Here is a 26,474-nt window from a genome sequence, read left to right on the forward strand (position 1 = left end):
TCTTTTATTCTTTATTCAGTTTGAGGAACTGCAGTTTGTCAAAGATCAGCTGGTCTTCTCTGGGCTCAGCTCTGAAGTCTAACCCCTCCCACCTGAGGCACCTGAACATGGACTTCAACGACCTGCAGGATACAGGAGTGGAGGATCTGAGTGGTTTTCTGGAGAGTCCAAACTGTAAACTGGAGACTCTGAGGTCAGACTCATTTGTCCTCAAATACATGTGATGTGAAAGTTGTGTTGACACTGAGTTGTAGATATGAAGCTGATATTATACAGATCCATACCATGAGTCGTCACGGTGATGTCTGCTTTCTTATTCTCTGGTTTTAGTCCAGTCACTGATTCTCTGCATTTTACCTCAACTACAGAAAAGTATTTAACTTGTCAGTCAATAACTGATCCATAATCAGTAGCTGGTGGCTCCACATCCTTTTTGAAGTTTGGTGATGTTTGTCACATGTCATGATAATATGGATGTGCTGGTTTCAGCACTTTGAAGAACTTTAACCAGGTTAAATATGTGACGTCATTCAGCAGGTTTTTCTGTCTTTATCAGCTGCTTCATTGAACATTTATTTTAGTATGTTTTTTTGTCATGTCTCCAGAGTTCAGCCTCACATGTTTTTTGTCTTTGAAAACTTGAACATGGCCAGTAATCCCTGATACTATATGTGGCTGCAGAACATGAGCTCCCATTGCTTCAGCTGTTTGAATTTCACTTTCTAAAATTGTTCTTTCTACTGTAAACCTTCAGCTCTGAACAGATGATGAAACACTGAACACTGTCAACAGGGAACTTTGTCCTCAACTAATTTCTTTTCACTCAGACTTCAGAGGTGCAGTTCATCAGCGATCCGCTGGCCTTCTTTGGCTTCAGCTCTGAAATCCAACCCCTCCCACCTGCGACTCCTGGACCTGAGCTTGAACATCCTTCAGAATTCAGCAGTGGAAGATCTGAGTCGTTATCTGGCGAGTCCAGGTTGTAGACTGGAGACTCTGAGGTCAGTTCACTGACTGTTGTAGATCTTAGATCATTGATCCACAATGGAACCTGGTTGATCTTCAGAACTCTCTCTCTCTGTGGCAGTTGCAGGACTGGACCTTTAAACTTGGATCCAGTTCAGCCCTGAATCACAGTGCTGTAGTCAGTGATTAGCCCATCTGATGAGATATTGACTGTATATTGACAGACTGACCTGAGGTCATCAGCTGATGAATCTGTGCTATCATGTGGATGATACATAAATATAAACGAATAATAATAATAATAGCAAAAAAAAACTTTTTACACTTTCACACAAAACTGTTAACACACAACCCACCTACAACAATGAATTTATCTTTTTATTTTATTCTTTATTCAGATTGAGGGGCTGCTGGTTGTCAGAGACCAGCTGTTCTTTTCTGGTCTCAGCTCTTAAGTCCAACCCCTCTCATCTGAAAGAACTGGACCTGACCGGCAACCTGGAGGACCTGGAGGACCTGGAGGATTCAAGAGCGAAAGATCTTTGTGCTCTTGTGGAAAGTCCCAACTGTAGACTGGAGACTCTTAGGTCAGTAGAGGAAACGATGTCGCAATACAAACTGGGGAACATACTGTAGGATCCCTTTTCTAAAAAAGGGTCCTATGTTCCCCACTGTTGCCAGTCGATGAACTCTCTCTATCTACAGTATCTGGCCTGTCTAGCCTCTACCTGGTCTTTTTTTTTTTTTTTTACTAAACTTAACCAACTCCTTTCTTCACTGCCTAAACCCAACCAATGGGACAATTCCACCTCTCACTCAAAGTTAAAACTCAACTTCTCACTCAAAAATAGGCAAAAATATGCAAGGTCACAACTCCACATACACAGCGGAGAACATAGGACCCTCTTTTAGAAAAAGGGTCCTATGTTCCCTGGTCACAATGACCGCCTCACCAAGTCTCACCACAATACAAAACAAAGTACAGGAGCTGTAATTCCAAGACTGCACTGATCAGATGTTGAACTTCTTTTAGAAGTTGTGGCTTTGTTTGTCTACAACTTATTGATTAAAAGCCACGTACACAATACACTTTGATCTGATCCTTCTCTGGCTGATCCCAAATTTGACTGATAAACACAAAAATCCGATTTAATGATACCCGACCAGTTAAAACCCGTCTGAGGTAGTCTGATCTGGGATCATCACAGTTTGGTTTAATGAAACTAACTCAAACAAAACCTGATTATTTTTCTCTGTTTCTGTTACTGATGTTGTGTTTTTATTCCTATAGAATCTACACAGACAAGGTGATTAAAGCTTCGAGAGACAAAACCTGTGAGTACTGAAACACTGTCTCCTCTTCATCAGTCTGACTGTGAAATGAGTTTGGGCTCATTTCATCTCCAAATTGTTTATGGCTTACATGGAGATGATTTGCTTGGAAGGAATCTTGACCCTTGAAATTGATTTACTGGATAGAGTTTCTGTGCATATGAATGTATCGACTGACAGCAACATGAACCACATGGTCAGGTAGTAGAGATCATCTCTGACTTGTTGCTCACCCTGAAGTTTTTCACATTTTCCCCTGTTAAAAGAATAGTTCACCAAAAACAAAAAGGTCCATAAGACTACACAAAAACCTTGTAATATTCCTCCATACTGCTCGTCCGCTGCAATCCAAGTGTCCTGAAGGGATATAGTCCAGAGTTTACTCGAAACGATGTCATTTAGGACATTTTTACAGCCTAAACAGGCAAGGCAAGGCAAGGCAATTTTATTTGTATAGCCCGTTTTTACAAACAGTTTGTCTCAAAGGGCTTTACATGGCATCATAACAGCATCCTCTGCCCTTAGACCCTCACATCAACTGAGGAAAAACTCCATGGAAAACCCTTTTAACAGCGAAAAATTGGGGGCTCCGTGTAACCAGATGTGTCCCCCAGCAGTCTAAGCCTATGGCAGCATAGCTATAAATGGTTCAGAGCTACCTGAACCAGCCCAAACTAAAAGCTCTGTCATAAAGGAAGGTCTTAAGCTGAGACTTAAATGTATTTAGAGTGTCTGTCTGCCTCTTTGCCCCATGGAGAGAGCTGGTTCCATAGTAAAGGAGCCCGGTAACTGAAGGCTCTACCTCTGTAATGGGAAATTTTGGTATAGCATGTTATTCAGGTGTGTGCTTTAAGACTGGGGCACAAACATGTTATTCGAGTGAACATTCCTGTGCTGACAATTTATGTGGCCTTATCAGGGGAAGCAATATCCACACTTAGCAGGCCCGAGGTCAGGACCTGAAGGATCGCTTTGACACAGTGCCTGTGGATTTACCACTCTCACTATCAGGGGGTAAAGCCAGGCATGGCGCCATATATTTTGTCTGTTCAAAGCTTTGTTTTACTATAAGATAGCGTGTCTCTAAACTTCTTCAGCTCACTCACTCACTGACTGTACTTCTGTTCGGTTGTGTTGTGTGACTCCATTCATGAATGCCTTTTATTAAAACTCAAGAAAGACAGCTGACGTGTCCACTCATCCTTTTTTAAATACTTTGGTGAAGGAACAACATTTTTTGCCACCACAATTTGGCGACCACGAAGGGACCCCATCTGTGAGCGGATTTTTCGTTTCTGGACCGAAGGTGATTAAAGTGCACACCTCGGACTCCCCCGTCAAGGAAGGTTGAGAAGAGGGCCTGACGTCCAGAGGACTGAGAGTCCCCTCACCGGTCGGGGTCCAACGAACTCGGTGGCTACAGAAAACACCTCGCTGTCTTTTTCTGGTGAGTTTTGAGAAAAGAAAGGGCCAAAGTCCCGTCTCTACCTACTGAGTTCGCAGTAGTGGCGGCAGACGTGCCGGACAACTCGGCTTCCTATTCGGGGGAGGCCAAGTGTCAGGGAGCGGTAGACTTCCCTCAAGTCGAGGACTTGGGGCTTCAGGTTCTGGGAACCTGCAGTAAGCCAGACCCGGGAGTCTGAGGCACTTAGGGGCTACAACACTAAGACAGGCGGAGTAAGGAGAAGAAACAATTTTGACTGTCTGGAGAACTACAATTTAATTTTGAGAAAATAATTAAAGTCGGAATCCGGTTAAAGTTAAAGAGTAAATTTAAAATTAAAATTTAGCAGTGCTACTCTTCTTCTCTTTTCTTTAAAACAGAAAATAATCTAAATTGCGGTTATTCTGAAATTAAATCTAAATTTATTATGCTTAAAGATTTTAAAGATTCAAATTTTAACGGTGAGTAAGTAAGATAATCTAAATCTGAGTGGCCCACTGTTTTTTCTTTTGTGAAAATTAAACTTGCAAACCTCTGAGAGAATACAATCATGGGAACGAAACAAAGCAAACCCTCTGGATGTCTATCTATCCGAGGGACCAGATTACGAAGCCCCAAATATAAAGTACATGACAGATAACTATGGAGAGGAAGCCATAGCCCAATTAGATCTGTGGGTCAGAGAATTTAAATTTCCAAAAATGGGCAGCCTGAGCGTTGAAGAGTTAAAGGCTTTAAATGCGAGACTGCTGCGTCGGAATAATAAAAGCAAGAAGGGAATTAGGATAAATTGGAAAGCTTTTGACATGTGGATGTGTGAAGCAGAGTGTAGGCAGGGCTCCAACAGGACCGTGCCCCGGTGTCTGAAGCTGGATCCAGACCTGGACTCGACTGCACCGTGCCATCCACCTCCACCCCCACCTTCATCGTCACTTCAGGATGTTTCTCCTCATCATCATCATCATCAGCAGCAGCAGCTCCCACCCTGCCTGGCGCTCCCCAAGCCCGGGGAAAAAGAACAATGTGAGCAGCCCGTGTCCATGCCATGGACAGTGGCTGGTAAACATGCTGTCTGTGCACAGTCGCCACTGGTATACTGTGTAAGCCTGGACGAAGTCAAGGCTTATGCCATTGAAGCTGTCTTGGCTGCAGAACTGATAAAGAACATGGACAGTGGTGACGGAGGGGGCAGCTGTGGCCGCGACCGCCAACTCCACCCGCGACGCGGGTCTCAGAACCGAGGCCGGGACCATGCCGGCTGCGGACGCGGAGCAGCAGGTCGCGGCAACGAAAGGGGGGGCCGATGCTTTCGGTGTGGCAAGATAGGACACTGGGCACGGTACTGCCCCAATGAGAGGAGAGAGAGGGTGAATTGGGACAGACTATATGGTGGAAGTGCAGGCCGGGACGGGTCTGGTGGAGACACTGGGCCGGCAGCTGGGAGCGCATTGGAAACACGTGAGAACACCTACACTAACACACACACTGATACACAGACACATGCTGCACGCCGTAACACTGATACTGACACTGAGCTCATGCTAGAAACAGTTCAGAGCCTCGAAGCAGAACTACAACACACACAACTAGAACCTAGGTACACAATGATGATAGACATGTTGAAATATCTGGATCGGGTCGAATCCGGGGCCACTAATTCTAGTTAAGCAGCTGTGAATTTGATAATAAATAGCTTAAACTCAGCACCACGTATCAGTAGACAGTTGGTGTGGGAGGGAAGTTTTTAGCTCCACTAAAATGCATTTGATCCTAATTTGGGAAACATTTCAAACATTCATTGCTCATGACAGAAGTCCAGTTTTAAATTGATGAAAAATGATTTATTTGTTTGTTAGGTTTATCTTTGATTTGTACACTAGACGGGGTTGAGTGAGATAAGGGTAGAAAACTATCAATGCTTTTCCACCACCCCGACACACAAATCATGTTACGGGGGAAAGTAACTCTCCCCCTGCTCTGTTGTGCTGCAGCTCCGAGCACACACACACACATTGACGTCACATGCCTGCGCTGCAGTACACACATACACTCCTATTATGACAGTAGGAGTATCACTGATTAAATAATGCTAGGCGGGGATTGTTTGAATGCAAATAGGTTATTTTGAGGTAATGTTAAATGTATTGCCTCAACAATCTGAACCACACATCTCATTGGTAAATCCTGCATGTACAAACTTGGAAAATTGGGTAGAGAAGCTAAATGCTTCCTCAAACTAGGAGGCTACAGCTGATCCTCAGGTGCACTTTAAAGAAGTCCTGAGGGCAAATTGCAAATTGTTGAATAATGATGTTGAAGTTGAGGATGAGATCATATTTTTCTTTGACTATCCTAATTTTCACATAGACAAGAAACTGTTTAAATCTGTTGAAGAGATCTCGGAATTAAAAGATATTCTCAGTCATCTCTGGGCTAAAAGTAAGCATGACGTTTCTGATTAAAAACAATTATAAGCCTGTTGTTATAACGATTAGCCTAAATCACACTGTTTTGTCCCTGTTGTAACTACTATCCTCTCAGACATGATGCAAGTGAAGGCATTAGGCCTGTGTATGATGCTTTGTTGAAAGCTGGTGTGATTGTGCCATGTGCTGGTTCTCCAGTGAGAACCCCCATTTTTTTCTGGTGCATAAGATTCGACCTGAGGGCGAGCCTGTGGAGTGGAGATTTGTGCAAGACCTGCAGGCTGTAAAAGTTGCTGTGCAGGCCAGGGCGCCGATGGTACAGAATCCGTACACGATTTTGTTTAGAATTCCAACAAATAGTAAATGTTTTTTTTGTTGTTGATCTTTTTAAACGCTTTCATGTAAGTTTGACAGTCAATTTTGGTTTTGCTTTTTGGTTTGGTGGGAAGGTGTATGCGTTTTGCTCGGTTGTGTCAGGGTTGGTGTAAATCTTCAACGATTTATTGCTTTACTCTGGGGGACAGCCTGGAGCCTCTGGTGTTGCCAGAGAAACGTGCTTTGTTGCAGAATGGTGATGGTATCTTGATTGCAAGTGAGACCAGAGAGAGATGCGTTAAAGCTGCTCTGGCTCTTTTGACCCATCTGGGTAAACAGGGGCACTAGGCCAGCCTGTCCAACATGTAGTTTGTTGCCACAGAGGTCACATCTTGGGTCACATGATCTTAACAGAGGGAGGATCCCCCTCATAAAAAAATAAATAAATAAATTTCAATTCTGTAAATTCATTAAAGTGATATAATTTTTGGCCATGAGAAGCTAGCAGACAATGGGTCGCTCGTTGTGCAGTAATTTAGGCACCATTCGCAGCAATTGCTTATGGACAAGGCCTAAAGCTCAGACCCTGTCACTTAGGTTTGACACTGACGACTGTGGAGGCTGACAAAGTGTTGTAGTGACTTTAAAGTAGTTTTACAAAGCACCTCCAGTACTTGGACTGACTGACTGCTCATGACCTTTGACCAGGACTGTTGACGAGAAGGAGGGATTCTGACTTCTGTCATGTACTGTTTTAACCCTGTTACTCTCCTTCCAACAGCTGAGGACAGAAAGCCACATGACCATGTGGCCATCATAATGTATGTTTTTCTCCCACAGGCCAGAGTTAAAGGATACTCTACTCAGTTTTTTTTTTTTTTTTGAAGAGTGTTAATTTTCAGGATGTTGGACATATTTGGGTGAATGGAGACGACTTCAACAGGAAAACCTAAATGATCAGCATTAATTGATATTTCTTTTTGGTTGAACTGCTGGTACCGACATAACAAATTGCTGTGCGAAAGTTCACGTAAACAACATTGACATTTTCTCTCTAGGTGATACCAGGACAGATGCAGCTGCAGTCGCAGCTTCAAGGCTACTTTTGTCTCACGAAGTATGTGTCCGTTGTTTTTCTCTAACACCCCCGTTCCATCCCCACAGTTGTGGCTACCGCTGAGATAGCCAACTTGTTGATATGAGCCTCTCTGGCAAGAGAGGGCCGTGTGGAAAACCAGAGAACAGCAGTCTCTGCTGTTTCCCTTGTTTATGTTTTCTCCACAGTGTGTGAAGTTGACACATGGGTTGAACCATGTGTCAAAAAGGGGGAAGGATGAATGATTGAAGTATGTATGAAATCACTGGCCAGTGTGTGGATGAATGATGTGGTATTGTGCATTCTCGTTGTCTGTTTGTTTTTTTTTCCTGTTGTTTGTTTTTTCGTATAAATTTTACCAACAGGTGGAGGTTGCCCTACAGGGCCAGCAGACACAGAGCTGTGTGACCGCAGGTCAGGCGACTACATCGTGGTGAACGACCATGACATCCCTGTAAGCAGCTCGGGTGCGGCCTAAGGGTGGCGACCAGTTTCCTGCTGGTTATCTCCATCACCGCGTGGCTGTCGGTGCTGTTACTGAAGGACATCTACAACCGCAGGACGAGCAACAACGTCATGACAGATTCACCTCACCCAGGCCACAAATCTACACCACACGCTTTGCATTCTGGTGAAGACATCTGCTGTTACCGTGAGTAACACAGCATCGAGCTGGAGGACAACGTCGGATGCAGGGCAGTGATGAGAGCTGCAAGGGTGCTGACCAACGCAAGCTGCCGTGCTTGCGCTGCCCTGTCACATGACAAAGGTAACTCTGTGCCGTTGAACACCTCTTCCTAAAATTCTGGGGGCAATGATTGCTTTTACCCAGAATGACATGGCCCTGCACTTGTAGTTCACAACCCGACAGAGGAACGGCTGAGGATTCAACGCAACTGTTGTGAGTTACGAGGGGCTGAAGGTTTGTTCCTGGAATGTTTCCACAGTTGTTTTGAAAACAACTCCACTTTTCCCAAAGGACCACAAATCCTACTACTCAGAGAAGCGCAGTTTGTTCACTCAGGATCGTGTTACACCCAGAGAGCAGTCTCTGGGTACATCAGCATGTGGACAACCTGTGGTGGCGACAGGTAATGTGGGACGACAACTTGGACATCTTCAGATGTGACCTGATATGGTCGCAGGTTTCAATTCTCATAAACATTGACTTTAGGATCACTCTCACTCTCACAAGAACTACAGAGTTGCGGGATGAGCTCCTTTAAGTTTCCATATTCAGTGTTGATAATTTTTAGTCTCACAGTTTGACTTGATTTGTTTTGTGTTATTCTGGGTCTTCTGCATATTATTTGAAATAGATTACTTTAGTATTGATTATGGGATTTTTTCCTCATCATATTCGAGGTTTTTCCCCTTTTATCTTAAGTTAAGAGCAGCTAGACGGATGAGTCTTTTACCCTCCTCTTGTCAAGTGAGGGGAGGGGTTTTGGCTTGTCTGTGCCTGTGACCTGGGGTCCTCTGCCTGGGGTCTGTAAACTCCCGAGTTGGAGACTGGGGGTGCTGGCGTTTGGCTGGTGCGGGGCAGGGCACCAAAGGTCATGGGGTAGTTCAGTACAAAATTTCCTGTTTCTTGTTTGGTTTAGCATAATAATGCTAAAAAGGGTGGAATGTAATGGGAAATTTTGGTATAGCATGTTATTCAGGTGTGTGCTTTAAGACTGGGGCACAAACATGTTATTCGAGTGAACATTCCTGTGCTGACAATTTATGTGGCCTTATCAGGGGAAGCAATATCCACACTTAGCAGGCCCGAGGTCAGGACCTGAAGGATCGCTTTGACACAGTGCCTGTGGATTTACCACTCTCACTATCAGGGGGTAAAGCCAGGCATGGCGCCATATATTTTGTCTGTTCAAAGCTTTGTTTTACTATAAGATAGCGTGTCTCTAAACTTCTTCAGCTCACTCACTCACTGACTGTACTTCTGTTCGGTTGTGTTGTGTGACTCCATTCATGAATGCCTTTTATTAAAACTCAAGAAAGACAGCTGACGTGTCCACTCATCCTTTTTTAAATACTTTGGTGAAGGAACAACATTTTTTGCCACCACACCTCCCAGTCTGTTTTTAGAGATACTGGGAGTCACTAACAGACCTGCGTTCTGGGAGCGGAGTGCTCTGGTAGGACAGTAAGGAATGATTAGTTCTTTCAGATAGGATGGAGCTTTATCATTAAGAGCTTTATAAGTCAGCAGAAGGATTTTGAAGTCTATTCTAGATCCTACAGGAAGCCAGTGGAGAGAAGCTAAAGTGGGAGAGATGTGCTCTCTCTTCCTAACTCCTGTCAAAACCCTTGCTGCGGCATTCTGGACCAGCTGGAGACTCTTTAGAGAGTTTTTCGGACATCCTGACAGGAGAGAGTTGCAGTAGTCCAGCCTAGAAGTGATAAATGCATGTACTAGTTTCTCAGCATCACTCTGGGAGAGGATATTCCTAATCTTAGTGATACTGCGCAGATGGAAGAAGGCGGTCCTAGTCACATGTTTTTTGTGGGAGCTGAAGGAAAGGTCTTGGTCAAAAATGACTCCAAGGTTCCTCGCAGTTGTACTTGAGGTCTATGTGATGCCATCTAGAGTAGCGATCTGATTAGAGAACGTGTCCCTGAGGTGTTTAGGTCCAAACACGATGACCTCAGTTTTATCTGAATTCAGTAGCAAGAAATTAGAGGACATCCAGGATTTAATGTCTTTCAGGCAGTCTTGCAGATTGATGAGGCGGCTTCTGTCATCTGGCTCCATTGACAAGTAGAGTTGCGTATCACCTGCGTAACAGTGAAAATTGATTGAGTGCTTCTGGATTATGCCACCTAATGGGAGCATGTAAAGAATGAAGAGGATTGCCCCTAAGACTGAACCCTGTGGTACACCATACATAACTCTACTGTACTCTGAATGGTCCTGTATTGAATTTGCCTTGGGCGCGCTCCGGCATTTATGTGATTCACGTGTGCATCGCAGGAACGTGAGAGCACTCCCCAGGCAAATTAAATGGTTTTTGTGTAGTTTTATGGACCTGTTGGTGTCAGGTGCTATTGACTCTCATATAAAGTTTTCGTTGGACTATGAACCAGCCTCCCGGGTCTCCAGATGCACTCTGAGGAATAAAAAACTACTCCGGAGTATTCATCAGCATGAATTTCATTTTTTGCTGAATTATTCCTTTAAGGCTCTTTCCTCGGTTGTGAGGGTCTAAGGGCAGAGGATGTTATTTTGCCATATAAAGCCCTTTGAGACAAACCACTTTGTTGGTAAAAATGGGCTAGACAAATAAACTTGCCTTGCCTTCTCCTCCTAACAGGTGTCTCCGATGTCAAACTGGACCCAAAGAGAACAGAGACAAAGCTGAACGTGTCTGAGGACAAGTCAAAGCTGAGGGTCCCTGAGGATCAGAGGGGAACCTCTGATGGAGGAACAAGTTGGAGTGGAGTGAGTGAAAAAACAAAACAGTCCAGTGTTTTTTTGTATGCTGTTTTCAGATAGTAAACAAGCTCATGTTGTTTCTCTCTAAACTGCAGCTGTCAGGTTTCACGCCAGAACTGGCACCTGGATCTACACAACTCTCATCATACAGGTAAATATGTAATGGACTCACTCAACACAGTTTTAGGCAAAGCATTTTCCTCTTCCTTCACAGCTTGTGAGTACAGTAGTTACGAAAAGATCAGCGCTACTAAAAGATTGATTAATGCAGAAATCCATGCAAATTTCCTAAATTCTTGCTGCTCACGTTTTATGAATGAGCCGTGTATTTATGCTAGCTCTTCACTCTGTTCATTCCTCTATGGAACAAATGCTCCCAGGTGCTGAGACCGATGCACAGAGTGAAGCCTCTTGTCATCCAGGGCAGAGACGAGGAAAACAAACAGTTCATTTTCATTGTGCGATTAATTGATTATCGTCCCAGGTCTAGATCGAGGTGGTTTCGGAACAAGGAATCAGTTTGCGGCCAAGTTCTGCTGTTCAGAGAACCAAACCTCCACTCACACCTGAAAATCCTCTATGTGTTTCTGCTGCCCAATAACATCAACCTGGATAAAGTAAGACTACCTTAGTGCTTCACTCTGCTTCACCTTCAGTCCAAACTCATCACTATCAGATACTGTAATAAGGTTACTCACCTGATGATGTGGACTCCATCCACCTTGTCTCATTGACACCATGTCTCAGTGTCGCCTTGACAGAACTTAAACAAACTTAAACATGAATGAACTATACTTAAACTTTCTCATTGTTCTTTAGGTGAAACGGATGCAGGACGACTGTGTGTTTATCCGGGCGCCTTCCAGTTGCACACTCGTCGCAAATGAAACTTACACAGCTCACTGTCCACAGGCCGACATCGTCCATCCTCTGGTGAGTGTTTCAGACTAAAGCCGGCATGATTCTTCAAACTGCTGTCACTTACAGTATCTGGAGACAATGACACAAGTGCTGCTGGTTTTCAGGCACATACATTTGAGATGGACTATGGATCATATTACCCCAGGGCGTTTCGGATCATCCTCCACTCAAGCACAGACATTGTCAATGTAGAGGTCCGAGATAAAACCGAGACAGCTGTGTGGAAGTGTCAAGTTCCCCTGCCAGGTAAATCTCTGACATGTTGCTCACCCTGAGGCTTCTCACATTGTTTCCCTGTTAAGGGTTTTCTTGGGAGTTTTTCCTTGGTCGTTGTGAGGGTCTAAGGGCAGAGGATGCTGTTATGTTAAGCCTGTTGAGACAAAAAGTTTGTAAAAATGGGCTAGACAAATAAACTTGCCTTGCCTTGTACTGTATGATAGAAAGAGGAAGAGCAAACCCTGATTTCTGACATTTGCCTTGTTTCTGAAACTCCTGACAGGTGTCTCCGATGTCACAGAGACAAAGAGACTGGATGACTGTGTTGTGGAAAATTTGGTTTTGCTGGTGGAGAGTCAAAGCACAAGACTGGAGAGGTAGCATGCACCCAAGTTTATTCTCTATAGAGAAGGGAACAGAACACAGAACCACACAGCAAATAGCAGTTCAGAGTCGTGCCCCCAGAACTTAGACCTGGTAGTCATTACTACAAGCACTTTTAGCTTTCCCAGGCAATAAAACAATTCTGGATGTTACACTCGACAGATGTCTACCCCAGTTATTGTTTTTCCTGTAGGAATTTACAACCTAGATGAGTTAGTAAACAAGGTTATACGTAGGTCATCCTGGTGTCCTTCTTCTTGCCCCAGTGATTCATTCCTCTATGGAACAAACGCTCCCAGGTGCTGAGACCGATGTACAGAGTGAAGCGGCCAGAGACGAGGAAAACAAACAGTTAATTTTCATTTATCTTGCGATTAATTGATTATCGTCCCAGTCTTAGATCGAGGTGGTTTTGGAACAAGCAATCAGTTTGGAGCCAAGTTCTGCTGTTCAGAGAACCAACCCTCAACCCACGGATACAAATCTTCAATGTGCTTCTGCTGCCCAATAACATCCACCTGGATGAGGTAAGACTACCTTAGCTTCACTCTGCTTCACCTTCAGTCCAAACTCATCACTATCAGACACTGTAATAAAGTTACTCACCTGATGATGTGGACTCTATCCACCTTGTCTCACTGACACCATGTCTTAGAATCCGTGTATCATTTGTTCATTCGTTTTTCAAAATAAAACCAAAAACAACTCTTTTTCTCAGTATTCGTTTCGAAAACTAAAATGAAAAACGGATAACGACTCGTTTTTTCAGTTTTCGATTTTATGCTGAAATGAATAATGGAAAAAAAACGGATAACGAGCGTTTCTCGTTCCCCGTTTCATGTTTCATGCAATTTTGATCCGGAAATGACCGTGATCCGGAAGTGACCGCCTCTGCCTTTACTGCTAGAGCCCGCAAAGTAAAGGATAATGTATAGTTCGGAACCTGAAGGGGTTTATTTCTCCATAACAACCGACCAACTATACATTATCCTGCTTATTACACGGTTTACTCAATCCTGCTTCAGCAAGAGTCCAGGCATCAGAAACTACCGGTCTACCTCTGTGAGCTACTCAATCACACAGGTGTCAGTGGTCTCCATGCATATAGTAAATTACGTCAGTACAGGTTACGTTTTGACTCAGGCTGACATGTATTTTGATCAACATATGTTTCAAATTAATTTCACTCGTAAACCGTGTACTAAGCAGGATAATGTATAGTTGGTCGGTTGTTATGGAGAAATAAACCCCTTCAGGTTCCGAACTATACATTATCCTTTACTTTGCGGGCTCTAGCAGTAAAGGCAGAGACGGTCACTTCCGGATCACGGTCATTTCCGGATCAAAATTGCATGAAACATGAAACGAGAAACGCTCGTTATCCGTTTTTTTTACCATTAGCCTATTCATTTCAGCATAAAATCGAAAACTGAAAAGAGTCGTTATCCGTTTTTCATTTTAGTTTTGGAAACGAATACTGAGAAAAAGAGTTGTTTTTTCGTTTTCTTATTTTTGGTTTTATTTAGAAAAACAAATGAACGAATGATACACGGATTTCTTAGTGTCGCCTTTACAGAACTTTTGCAAATTTCACACAAACTTAAACATGAATTATACTTTGGTGGTCAAAGGTCAAAGCCCAGTGTGCTGCAGCCGACCCTGGTTCAAATCCCTCCCCCTGTAGGCCCTTGCTACATCTCATTCCGCCTCTCTCTGCCTTCCAATTTCCTGTCTCTCTCTACTGTCCTGTCAATTAAAGGCAAAAGCCCCCAAAAATACCCTTCCTGTTTGTCCAGCCAACTAGAACCAGGCTCAGGACCCAGTCTAAAAAACGTTCTGATTGTTCTTTAGGTGAAACGGATGCAGGAGGACTGTGTGTTCATCCAGCCGCCTTCCATTTGCACACTCGTTACAAATGAAACTTACACAGCTCACTGTCCACAGGCCGACTTCGTCCAGCCAGAGGTGAGTGTTTCAGACTAAAGCTGACATGATTCTTCAAACTGCTGTCACTTATCTTGAGACAATGACACAGGTGCTGCTGGTTTTCAGGGACATACATTTAAGATGGACTATGGACCAAATTACCCCCCGACGTTTCAGATCATCCTGTTCTCAAGCACAGAGATTGTCAACATAGAGATCCGAGATGAAATAGGGACAGCTGTGTGGAAGTGTCAAGTTTCCCTGCCAGGTAAAGTCTTCATCTGCCTGATATAGACCTGACTGATGAGTGGTGTCTCTGTTCTTATTGGGCTTCAGATCTACTTCAGTTGTCCCTCCTCTGACCGTCCCTCTTTCTCAGCCACTTCACTTTCTCTACTTCCTGTTCATGTTCAAGATTCATGTTCCTGTTTGTTGTCCCAGTGTCAGAGCTGGTCATGTTAAACTGACATTGGAGCTGAAAATCTTCAGAAGTGGTGTTGGAATTTTACAGATGTGTTGGGCCTGGTGTGATCTCCTCCTTCTGTATTACTAGTCTAAGGAGTTTTTACGTAGCCCTGAAATGAGACAAACGCATCAGATGAGACAGTTGTTATTTCCATGGACCTTTGCATCCCTATTGTGTACAAGTCTCATTTCTCAGATCAGCACCATTAAACACTTGTTATTGAATTTGCAAATATAGTTTCTAGTTCATCTTCCAGGTCCTGGTCCTGCTCCGACTCAAGGTGTCTCAGCTCCAGCTCCAAGTGTTTCAGCCATAGAGAAGTCTGCTCATTCCTTCGAAGGGGATCTTGACCAGCTGTCGGACAAACTCCTGGAATTTGAGGTGGTAACTGATGATGAAATTGAGCCTTTTGCTGCGATGACAAACAGGGCGGACGAAGCTCAAGAGGTGATTGACACTGAGCAAAAAAAAGGAGAAACAGCTTGTGCAGAACTGTCTGAGGTGGATCCCTGTTTGTCAACACACCTCAAATTGAGGTAGGTTTTTATCGTAGCTTTGACCTATGGGGTGTGTAACGCCGCATTATGTAATAATGTAATAAATGTACACATCATTATGTAATAACGCCTCATTTTGTAATCTGCCCCATTTTGTAATATTGAACTCAATATGTAATAAACTTTGCTGCATTTTGTAATAAGTTACTACATTTTGCATCAGTTATTACAAATTGCGGGTGTTGCACTTATTTATAAAGATGTAATCATTTGGTAACAAACCACCAAAATGGATGTCTTCATTAGAAAAAAAACATTAGGACCATCAGAGCAACACTGACTTTAAGCATACCAGCATGAATCATAAATATGAATTAATTTCTATCAAATATAACTTTATTCATTATAACAGGCTACATGGCCTGGGTTACATGCTGTCATTCCGACATCCCACCACTTCGACATACTGCTATTCCGGCATGCGAACATCCCACCATTCCGACAAGGCTTTCAATATAAGGAAATGTGCGTTACTCAACATGTGACTCCCTCCTACTTATCTGCTCTCTCTACTTCTGGACTCTATCTATCTGGCCTGTCTAGCCTCTACCTGGTCTTTTTACTAAACTTAACCAACTCCTTTCATCATTGCCTAAGTCCAACCAGTGTAGAATGATTTGGGGGAAAATACGCTAAGGAATTGTCGGAGAGGCAGGATGTTTAAAATAAGAAAAAAATACCATCATTCCGACCATAGGAGGCAAGAATTGTCGGACGTTTGACAGAAAATGAAGTGTTGCCATTTAGAGGCTCATGTTGGACAGGTGGGATGTCGGAATGGCGGTTGCCCCGCATCCTCTGTGTACTGCTTTTATTCGCATTCAAGCTTTTTTCTCTCCTCCTTTTCTCACCTGCAGCACAAGGAGAGCAGGGCATCCAACATCACACCAAAAGTTATTTGCTTAACATCAACCAATGATGCCCCTTGCGACCCACACACACACGGCATGTGTATGTGTGTGTACACATACCGGTACACACACAATTCCACAGGCAGTAACAAGAGGAACAATCACACTACACAAAGATATTCATATGGGCTACCCGTGCCACACATTGGCAGATGTTGGTGGTTTATTACATAATGCACCAAATTATTAAATTTTGTTCATAAAAAAGTGCAACACCCGCAATTTGCAATAACTGATGCCAAATGTAACAACTTAATACAAAATGTGGCAAAGTTTATTACATATTGCATTGAACATTTTTATTGCAAAATGTGGCAGATTATTACAAAATGCGGTCTAATGAACAACTGTCTGAAGGGACATCAGCTGGATCAGCTGTCAGTCAGCTGAGTCAGGTGGAGCACATTGTGTTTACTCAGTCTTGTGTGTCCCACAGGTTCAGGTCTCCTGGTCCAGGCCAGTTCCAGTGTCCCTCAACTGGACTGGTGTTTGTTTTGGCCCAGGAGGCGGAGCTGCTCTACAACACTGTCCAATGGGATGAGAGCCTCCTCCACTCAGCTGGCAAGATGGCTGCAGGTCCGCTGTTCAGTATCCAGTGTCCTGGGGATGCCGTCCGTCAGCTCCACCTCCCACATTGTGAAACAAAGGAAGGTGAGCAAGTGATTGTTTGTTAGAGCAACAATGGGGAGCTAATGATAAAACTGAAGTCAGGATACAGGGTCTTGAAAACCAGAGCACCATTCCTCTTCACCTTCCAGTGATGTATTTCCTGACCAAATTTCAGTGTAAGTAATATCAGACTGAAATGATCCCCACTGTTGTAACAAGGTTGTTGTCTGTGTGTTTTCACAGCTCTGCTCTGTGACGGCCTGCTGTCTGTTGCCCACATCACTGACGATGGAACGAGCTTCATTGAACCACTGGAGATCACAGACACTCATGTGATCATCTCAGTCCCTCATCTCTCTCTCCTTGGCCTCGTCTGGCCTCTCGAGCTTATATGGAGGTTTTGGAACAACAAGAAACCAGTTTGTGGCCAAGTTCTGCTGTTCAGACAACCAAACATTAGGCCACAGGAGTCAATCATCAATGTGCTTCTTCTGCCAAAAAACGTCCACCTGAATGAGGTAAGACTGCAGACTGAAGTGTTGGAGCTTCAAACTCAGACACTGTAATTTACTCACCTAATGATGTGGACTCCATCCACCTTGTCTCATTGACACCAGTGTCGCCTTGACAGAACTTTTCCAAATTTCACACAAACTTAAAGGAACATGCATATTAAGTTTTTTTACTGATAATGGGCGATGAAGCGTTCAAAACCAAAAAGAATGAGCCCACCTACCTATTTCTTCACTGCTGTGAACAGGCTGTGCGCTGCATAATGCACTGCAATTCTGTGTCCAAATTTCCCGTGCTGTCCTGCAGACGTGACGTTCGCAGTTGTAGCTTACCAACTTTATACCACAGAGGCATGCGCGGAGGTCTATGGTTTAGATTCCCAATCCATGGTCGGTTTGGAAGTTTGTTCTGCTCCGACGTTGGAGGAGTGCAGAGCCACCCTGAGCAGCGGTCGTCACAGAGGCAGCAGCCCGTCACCGGAGCTGCTCCGCCCGGCAACTAGCGTTGTCTCCCCCGGGGGAGAAAACGAGCCGAGTAAATTACCCACGGGTTTTTAGAGGTTTACCACCGGCAGGTCAAATTCTTTTTCAGAGATACTTGTTGGTCTCATTGATGCAATGTAACAACCGTGGCAGTTGCGTTTGTTTGAATGAAAATGAAACTTATTATGTGTGTCTATTGAACAGAAGGGCAGTGCTGCCTCGGGCCTCTGTACAGAAATCACCACATTACATCAATAAAGAAATGTTTTACAATAAACCAATCAGTCTACATGAAATTTAGTTCTATTTTAAGTTTTTAGACCAAATCAGCGCAGTATAGTATGCGGTGTTACAGCATCAGCTGCTGTTTATGCGCGCTTCTGTGCTCTGGCTGCAGTTACTCTTACGGCCGCCGTGTCGCTATTAAGTCTTATTTCTTGAAAACACACAATGAAAGCTTTCCTTTAAAGGAACTGTATTCTGTGTCAAGAAAGAATCAAGGCTGCTCTGCCCCTCTGCACTGCCCTTTTCTTTTTTTACTTTGTTGAATTCAGAAAACCCTTAGATGAACAACACGGAAAATGATTTAGACTGTTAATTATAGTAGGTCAGAAGATCTGGATGGTATAGTTAACATTTTTATGTGTAGCAAAACCTTTCTGGAACCGCATGTTTCTGAGAGAAGAACTGGTTATTAGGGGTCTGACGATACACTCATCTCACGAGACGAGACGAGACACGAGATTGGGTTCACGAGAACGAGACGAGATTTTAAGAAAACTACAATGACAAAATATATGACTGGACCAATAGACTTTTATTTAACTGAGTTGCATATGCATTTTGAAATGTTTTATTATAACTATTTACATGCATGGTGTAAGCATGAGCTTTTAACTTCTTCTTCCACAAATTGAAACTAAAACTAAAATTTATAAAAGTAAATATAAAATAAATAAAATAAACTATTCCTTTCTTTTTTCAAGTGCAAACAATATTATGTGCAGTGTTTCCTCTAGTATTTTTTTTAAGTAGGCCTAGTGGCAGCAACCCCCCCCCCGCCCCCCCCCAGCCATTTCACTACTCGGATACTCGGATCCCATATACAGTGCTCGCTGCAGCCGACCAATGGTTCAAATCCCTGTGTGTACCCTGCTTGTCATTCCCCCTGTCTCTGCCTCCCTGTTTGCTGTCTAGCTCTATTTTGCTGTGAATTAAAGACAAAAAGCCCCAAAAATTCTGAAAAAAGATCAGTGTTACCCCATCAAGTACTCTCTCCTCCCTGTGCTCAGGCCCGACTCTAAATTCTGACTGTTCTTCAGGTGAAACGGATGCAGGATAACTCTGTGTTCATCCGGGTGCATCCTGATTGCACGCTCGTCACAAATGAAACTTACACAGCTCACTGTCCAGAGGCCAGAATAGTCCAGCCTAAGGTGACTAAGGTAGGTCATGTCAGACTCATGTCATAGTCATGTCAGACTAAAGCCGACGTAATTCTTCAAACTGCTGTCACTTATTATCTTGAGTCACTGACACAGCTGCTGCTGGTTTTCAGGGACATAAATTTAAGATGGACTATGGACCAAATTACCTCCCGGCATTTCAGATCAGACTGCTCTCAAGCATAAAGATCGCCAATGTGGAAGTCCAAGACGAAACCAAGACAGCTGTGTGGGAGTGTGAAGTTTCCCTGCCAGGTAAAGTCTTCATCTACCTGATGTAGACCTGACTGATGTCTCTGTTCTTATTGGGCTTCAGATCTTCTTCTGTCTTCTGTGCACTTCTGTGGTCCATCCTAACCAGTGAGAGTCAAACTAGTGTGAAACAGTAAAGAGTAGGACCTAGAAGCTTCATAAAGGAGCTAAAAGGACCTTCAATGAAATATAAGGACTATAACTCTATGTGTTCAGTCCTGTGCCAGGTCTTGGATCTGAATCTTTTTACGTAGCCCTGAACCAAGACAAACAAACTGTATAAGCTTTGTACCATTCCATCGTTGTTGTGTATAGATGTCTCAACTCTCAGATCAGCAACGTTGATTACTTGTTATTGAATTTGATTATAAAGCACAGATGATGCTTATTAAACAGAAGTATGTCTCTACTTCATCTTGCAGGTCCTGGTCCATGTCCGATTCCAGGTGTCTCAGCAGAAGAGAGGTTGATGTCTGTTCGGAGTGAGTTCATCGATAGTGTGTCTCCTAGGAGTCTTACTAGACTTCTGAACAAACTCCTGGACCGTGGGAAGGTAACTCATGCTGAATATGAGTATGTTGCTGAGATACCCCACAGGGCAGAGAAAGCTCAAGAAGTGATTGACACTGTGCGAAGAAAAGGAGAAACAGCTTGTTCAGCTCTGATCACAGCTCTGTGTGAGGTGGATCACTGTCTGTCAGAAGAGCTGAACCTGATGTAGTTCTACAGACTGTCAGGGTGTTTCTGTCTGACACCAACGTCCTTCTTTTTCTCTTTTATTAAAGAACAGACCAGGCTAAAGACTAATGCTAATTATAGCTGCTGCGCAGCGATGGGTCGAGTCCGGGCTATATTTTGGCAAATTCTGAACAACAAACAGAAAGACAGGTCAATTGACCTTGTAATGTTCATTTTGCATCACTTGAGGATTGAACCCTCAACCTCAGGAACCAAAGACCATTGTCTATTGCACTGAGCTAACTGGCAAGTGGCAGTGCTACGGTGGCTTCACAAATTGAGTAAGCCATGCACTGTCGTGTAGGCAACGTTTCTGAGGTAAAATTCTGATATGTCTTTGTCAAACATCATCTACCATGACTCTAAGATTCTGTACAAAGACTATCTGGTATATTGATTTAATATCCTTAACACCTTTGCTGGGGATTGAACCCACATCGTCTGGCACCAAGAACCAGTACTTAACTCACTGACCTAATCTAGAAGCTAGTCTAGAAGCGCAATGAGGTGTGTGTCTTTTCAAATAGACTCAGGGAGTCAGAGACCAGGCAGCAGTTGTCAAGGCAGATTTCAAAAATTGTCAGAATGTCACAAATTCTGTTATCTAAACAAAAATCTGATAATACATGGGATCTGGCATAGGGTTGGACATTTCGGTAAGGATTGGTGAGTTTTCACCCATGGGAAGTATGATTTCCTTGGAAGTAGAAAGAAGAAGATGACACTGGACCTTTGTGCAAAATTTAGTGAGCTTTCGCCCATGGTCGGGTCCAAGCTATTTGTTTGTTTTTTTTTAATTTAGAGGCTCGCTGTGATGTCACCATGAGGACATCTGGCATTTTGATGTGTCATTATCATCATCACCCTTGCTGGGTCTTGAATCCACATCCCCTCGCACCACAAACCAGCGCTTAACTCAGTGAGCTAATTATCTGGAAGTGAGACATGGTGTGTGTCTTCTCAAATAGACTCAGGGAGTCAGTGTCCGGGCAGCAGTTGTCAAGGCAGATTTCAAAAATGGTCAAAATGTCAGAAATTCTGTTATCTAAACAAAAATCTGTTGATACATAAATTGCATATAGACAGCATGGAAATGTTGATGATTTGTTTTTAATTATAAGTGTTTTGCTTCATAAGAGAAAATCTGATGTTTAAAAATGTCACTCGTACATTGACTCCAGCTGTTCCCATAAGAGCAGAATTCAAAATGTTTTCAAAAATTCAGTTTTTGAGATAAAATTCTGATATTTGCGAAACTTCATCAACCATGACTCCAGAATATTCTCTATTTTTTTCAGACAGATAGAAAATGTATTTATCAAGAATTTGATGGTATATGTTTACAGTAGTATTTACAGTCAAACGTTTTCATGCACTGTTGGCTCAATTTTTGATTAATCAAAAATCCGAGAAACAAGTTTTGTGGAGGACGGTCTGGAGATGCTCTGTAGCAAGTTTGGTGACAATTGAGCAAAAATTGTGGGAGGAGATACATTTTAAAAGTTTTACAGTTATTGAAAAAAACAGAGTGATGGACTTCATAATTTGTAATGAGTTTAAGTGGACAAAAGTTTCAGCAGTATCTGGGCTACATTGTGGTGAAGTTTCAAACTTTAGCATCTACCGTTGGTTTGGTAGGAATTTTTTAAGTTTTTAAATTTAAACGCTTATTGTGACCCCCCTAGGAGGGGGGGGCACATGTCCTTGGAGTTGAGTGAATCTGGCATGGGTTTGGATGTTTCTGTAAAGTTTGGTGAGTTTTCGCCCATGGGAAGTGTGGTGGCATTTTTTTCATGAGAAGTGACATAAAAGTTTGATAACAACAAGACCAGTGAACAGAATAACACTTTCTGCTGAGCTAGCAGTTTTGGCTTCCGGTGCACTTACATAGAATGGCCACCAGGCAAGGATCAAGAAGGTACGCTTAGTGTATGGAAGTCTATGGTAACAGTTCAAATAAGGCTAGTAAGGTGGTACACATCCGGAAAAGAGCATGAGGGTAAAACCAAGGTCACAGAATAGAGTGCACAGTCAGCAGAGATCAGACTTAAAAAAGGTGGGATGGGAAAAGTGCTGAGATCAACACCTGCCCACCAGTATATAAACCACACCTTGATGATATGAAGTCAGTCACTTTGTTTTGTTTGTTCCTGTCGAAACTCTTTTTCGTGTACTTTGTATTTTGTAAGTGACTCGTGGTGTATACTTTTACTTTACTTCTGTTCAAGAGTAAATAAAAGACAACTCTACGGATCCATCTTTTGCCAGCGTTTTATTGGAGTCTTTGAAGTTATTATATTGAAGTAAATGTCGAATAAGTTCACGGCCCAAAGAGACGAGCTTATTTACTCGACAGAAGTATGACTTCCTTGGAGGAAGAAGAAGAAGAAGAAGAAGAAGAAGAAGAAGATGCATGATGCAAATTGTCGGTTTACATAACTTAAGAAGTTTGACGAAGATCCTGGGGAAGATTGGTATTTTGTGGACAATATGAACTTCTACAAATGAATGGCACATCATCACTGAGATGTAATTCACTGTCTTCAACAGTAGATGGTGCTCTACTCAATGTTATTGGATGGAAGCAATGGGGGCTCTGTGATATTCATCGAGTTATCCCACTTGTTTTAATAAGTGCTTAATTTGTCCCTTTATATTTACAAGCCATGAAATGTCACTATCACAATAAACACTTTCCAGTTTGTTTATTATTGACAGGGTATATTTTCTATAACCAGGATATGCAGAGGTGATGTCATTGGTTTTATCTTTATTATAATTGCTCGTATTTTCCTTTTGAGCTTGCAACTAAAACAAAGAACCTCATGCTGTTTATTATTCAAGTGTACAGTGGCAAGAAAAGTATTTGAACCCTTTGGAATTTCCTAATTTCTGCATTAATTGGTTATAATATGTGATTCATCTAAGTTACAAGTGTAACACCTGTCTCATGTAAATATGGATGGGGTCTGGGTTACTCTTTTGATATTCCCTTTTTTTATGCTTATAAATAAAATATAAATTACTTAAATGAACACTACACAACAAAACTTGAAATATAAATGCTCTTTTTAGTTGTAAGTATTTTTAAGTTCAAAATAATGAATCAAAATATGAAATAAAGCACTTGGGTTCAGTGAAAAAATATTAATATTCAACATATATGTTGATGCAGGGCCGAGTGTCCTCTTTTTTTGGAAATCAAAATATGGTCACCCTACTGTAAGTAAGCAAAAACAAAATGCACGTTCAAATAATGTACTCACGGCCCACAGCGACAGGGTGCAGCAGAATCTCACAGTCCTCACGCGGCAACACGATCCACAGCTCTCATACACACATAGGAGGGGCGCAGACCCTTCGTAGTTCACAGGAGCTTGGCTTCTCTCCTTAATGCCGTCAAAATGTCTGTTTCCTGAATTAGATGCACAAATTCCACAGGTCGATTTAGCATGGGCTTGCTTTAAAGCTTCAGTTGGTAACAATTATTCAGTCATATTTGCTGGAACTGTCACTATGTTCTGATAGTCGGACATTAAATGGGTAATTAAGGACAAGATCCAACTCCTCTGGCTCCACCTACAGTCTGTAATCGTATTTGCCAAAATCCACCGTGACTGACAATTCTCCACCAGTCAGTCACCGGAGGAGCAGCACAACGCTGAGGATGAATTTTGGACCATTCTTCCTTCCTAACAGAACTACTTCAGCTCAGCCATGTTCTCAGGATGTCTGGTGTGAACGGCTCTCGAGGTCATTCTACAGCATCTCTATAGGATTCAGGTCTGGGCTCTGACTGGGCCACTCCAAAAGGTGGATTTTCTTTTTTTTGAAGCCACTCTGTTGTAGATTTGATGTGTGGGGTTGCTGTACTGCTGCAACTTTTACTGAGTTTCAGCTGCTCGACATAGCCACCCTGACATTATCCTGTAGAATGCCTTAATAAAATTGGGAATTCATTTTTCCCTTTATTAATGCAAGCTGTCCAGACCCTGCACAAATCAGCCCCAAACCATGATGCTCCCTCCACCTTACCTAACTGTTGGGATGATGTTTATGTAGCAGTCTATTCTGCGTTGTGTCTCTGTCGGTGTAGGACAGGACGACCACGTGGATTCAGGCACATTTATTACTCCTGCATGAAAACAGCAGAGCACAGTGGTTTTCTGAAATGGTTGCTTCACAAGGATTACTGCGCCTTCTCCCATTGAATCCAGAGAAAAAGGGGCCAAGAACACACAAATAACATGCATTTAATTAGAAAAAAATAAATAAATATAAAAAAATCTGAACGAAACAATATCCATCACATTCCCATACAACATTTTACATTTATTGAATTACAACACAACTCGCATTGCGGGACAGAACAACAAAACACAATGCAACCTCACGTAGCCTACCTGCATGAACACAGTAGCCATCACTAGCAATGCAACATGGAGCACTAAGCACTTGATGCAACCATGCTAACATTTTCCAGACCATAAATATCTCCAAATGCATAAAAATTACATTTTACAACACACGTTACTTTTAATACATTTTTTTTAAATATAAGAAACAGTGACACAAAAATAATATTGCTAACAACATTAACCGAGCAAAGAACTGCCTACCTTCTTCCATTGAATCCAGAGAAAAATGGACCGTTGCTATTCCGGTGACGGGTCATCTCAGAACATTATGGGAGAATCCATTAAACTAATTTATCTTTAAACACATACCAGCCACCCAAAACCACAACTTTTATGTTCGATGCAATTCAAAATAAGAAAATAATTTACATTTTTAACAACACAATAGCTCCAATAAAATAAATATAAAGATGCAGAAGTGTCTCACCCTTTCAGAAGTGAACTTTACCGCCTTTCAAAATAAAACTTCTTGGAGCACGTATTCCTACCAAAGTAAAATCTGATAGTAACAACATCTCCATGCTACATCATGCTGGTATGAAGCGCCATTTTAAACTTCAAGCCCCTTTTCAGGTCTTTTTATATTTCTTCTTCTTCTTTTTTTTTGGAAATCAGTCAATGCACAAAACCAGGAAAGGGTTCACATACTATTTCTTGCCACTGTATGGGTGTAATATTCAAGTGTCCACATACTTTTGGCCATGTGGTGAATCTCAAAATGTTGAGGATGCAACTCTCAGGGTTGTTTTTTTTCATCATATCATGTATAAATGCACTTCAAATCTTTCTTTTTAAGTATACGTATTTTTAGGCCTTTCTATGTTCAAGATCCATTTTCACTGCAGTTTGTTTTAGATGTATTACAATCGATGTTACTGCACAACATGTTAATGATAATAAAGAAAAACATTGGACTTTACAATTGAATAAACACAATTGTTTCTTTTTTTAATGATGCGATTTCATGATTTTTCCATTAATCATCTTTCAGAAATTCACATACAGTATGTTTCTGTGCACTGTATCTACATCAGATCTTTTTTAGTTTGTTTTTTTGTTAAGTTTCCTCTGCTGTCATGAGCAAACAAAGAGTTAATTGACAATGTTACATGTACAGTATGACCCTGGCACTACATGAGCTAAGGGTCTGAGTAGGTAAATGTTATTCCAGCACTGATGAGCTTCCAACAGAAACACCACCAGTTCAGCTCTGTTACACTTTCTTTTAGCTTTGACCTATGGGGTGTTTTGTTTTTTTAACAAATTAAGCACTTGTCTGTTTTTCTTCTTTTATTTAATTCAAAGATTTTATTAAGTGTCCAGGGACCAAAGAGTCACAAATATATGTTTTGTTGTGACCAACGCCTTAAAGCTAACAAACGATTCATTTTACAAAAAGCAAATGCAAATACTCATGTGGATATGTGGATAAGCCAGACTATATCACTAAAATGTCTAGTCTGGAAACGACCGGTAGACCTCGGCTCAATCCAGGAGGCGGGATGAAGGCTGTCTTTCAAACTGCCTCTGCACGCAATAGGGTAGCACTACGACTAATCAGAGCAAAGAGCAGGATGACGTTAGCCTGACAAGCCAATTAAAATGTATGTCGTCATGG

General features: G+C 42.4%; 1 protein-coding gene and 1 long non-coding RNA gene across 2 annotated transcripts in view; both read left to right on the forward strand.

Moving 5' to 3' along the window:
* The window catches only part of LOC146980949 (NACHT, LRR and PYD domains-containing protein 12-like), a 42,123-nt gene that overhangs the window by 4,005 nt on the left and 11,644 nt on the right, over positions 1 to 26,474 (forward strand). Inside the window, exons 4-15 of the mRNA XM_085785860.1 lie at positions 20 to 193; positions 828 to 1,001; positions 1,365 to 1,553; positions 2,258 to 2,301; positions 10,897 to 10,948; positions 11,046 to 11,049; positions 11,114 to 11,169; positions 16,836 to 17,050; positions 17,252 to 17,526; positions 19,326 to 19,439; positions 19,562 to 19,703; positions 20,123 to 20,382. Of these exons, the coding sequence (XP_085641986.1) occupies positions 20 to 193; positions 828 to 1,001; positions 1,365 to 1,553; positions 2,258 to 2,301; positions 10,897 to 10,948; positions 11,046 to 11,049; positions 11,114 to 11,169; positions 16,836 to 17,050; positions 17,252 to 17,526; positions 19,326 to 19,439; positions 19,562 to 19,703; positions 20,123 to 20,382 (1,699 nt within the window). The remainder of the gene's footprint in view (positions 1 to 19; positions 194 to 827; positions 1,002 to 1,364; positions 1,554 to 2,257; positions 2,302 to 10,896; positions 10,949 to 11,045; positions 11,050 to 11,113; positions 11,170 to 16,835; positions 17,051 to 17,251; positions 17,527 to 19,325; positions 19,440 to 19,561; positions 19,704 to 20,122; positions 20,383 to 26,474) is intronic.
* On the forward strand, positions 12,975 to 14,694 carry LOC146980950 (uncharacterized). The gene is made up of 3 exons (XR_015036561.1): positions 12,975 to 13,066; positions 14,391 to 14,504; positions 14,592 to 14,694. It is a non-coding gene; the product is annotated as an uncharacterized LOC146980950 (long non-coding RNA).

The sequence above is a fragment of the Trachurus japonicus genome, chromosome 9 (assembly GCF_045865225.1).
Source record: "Trachurus japonicus isolate A0001 chromosome 9, Traja_1.0".
NCBI lineage: Eukaryota > Metazoa > Chordata > Actinopteri > Carangiformes > Carangidae > Trachurus > Trachurus japonicus.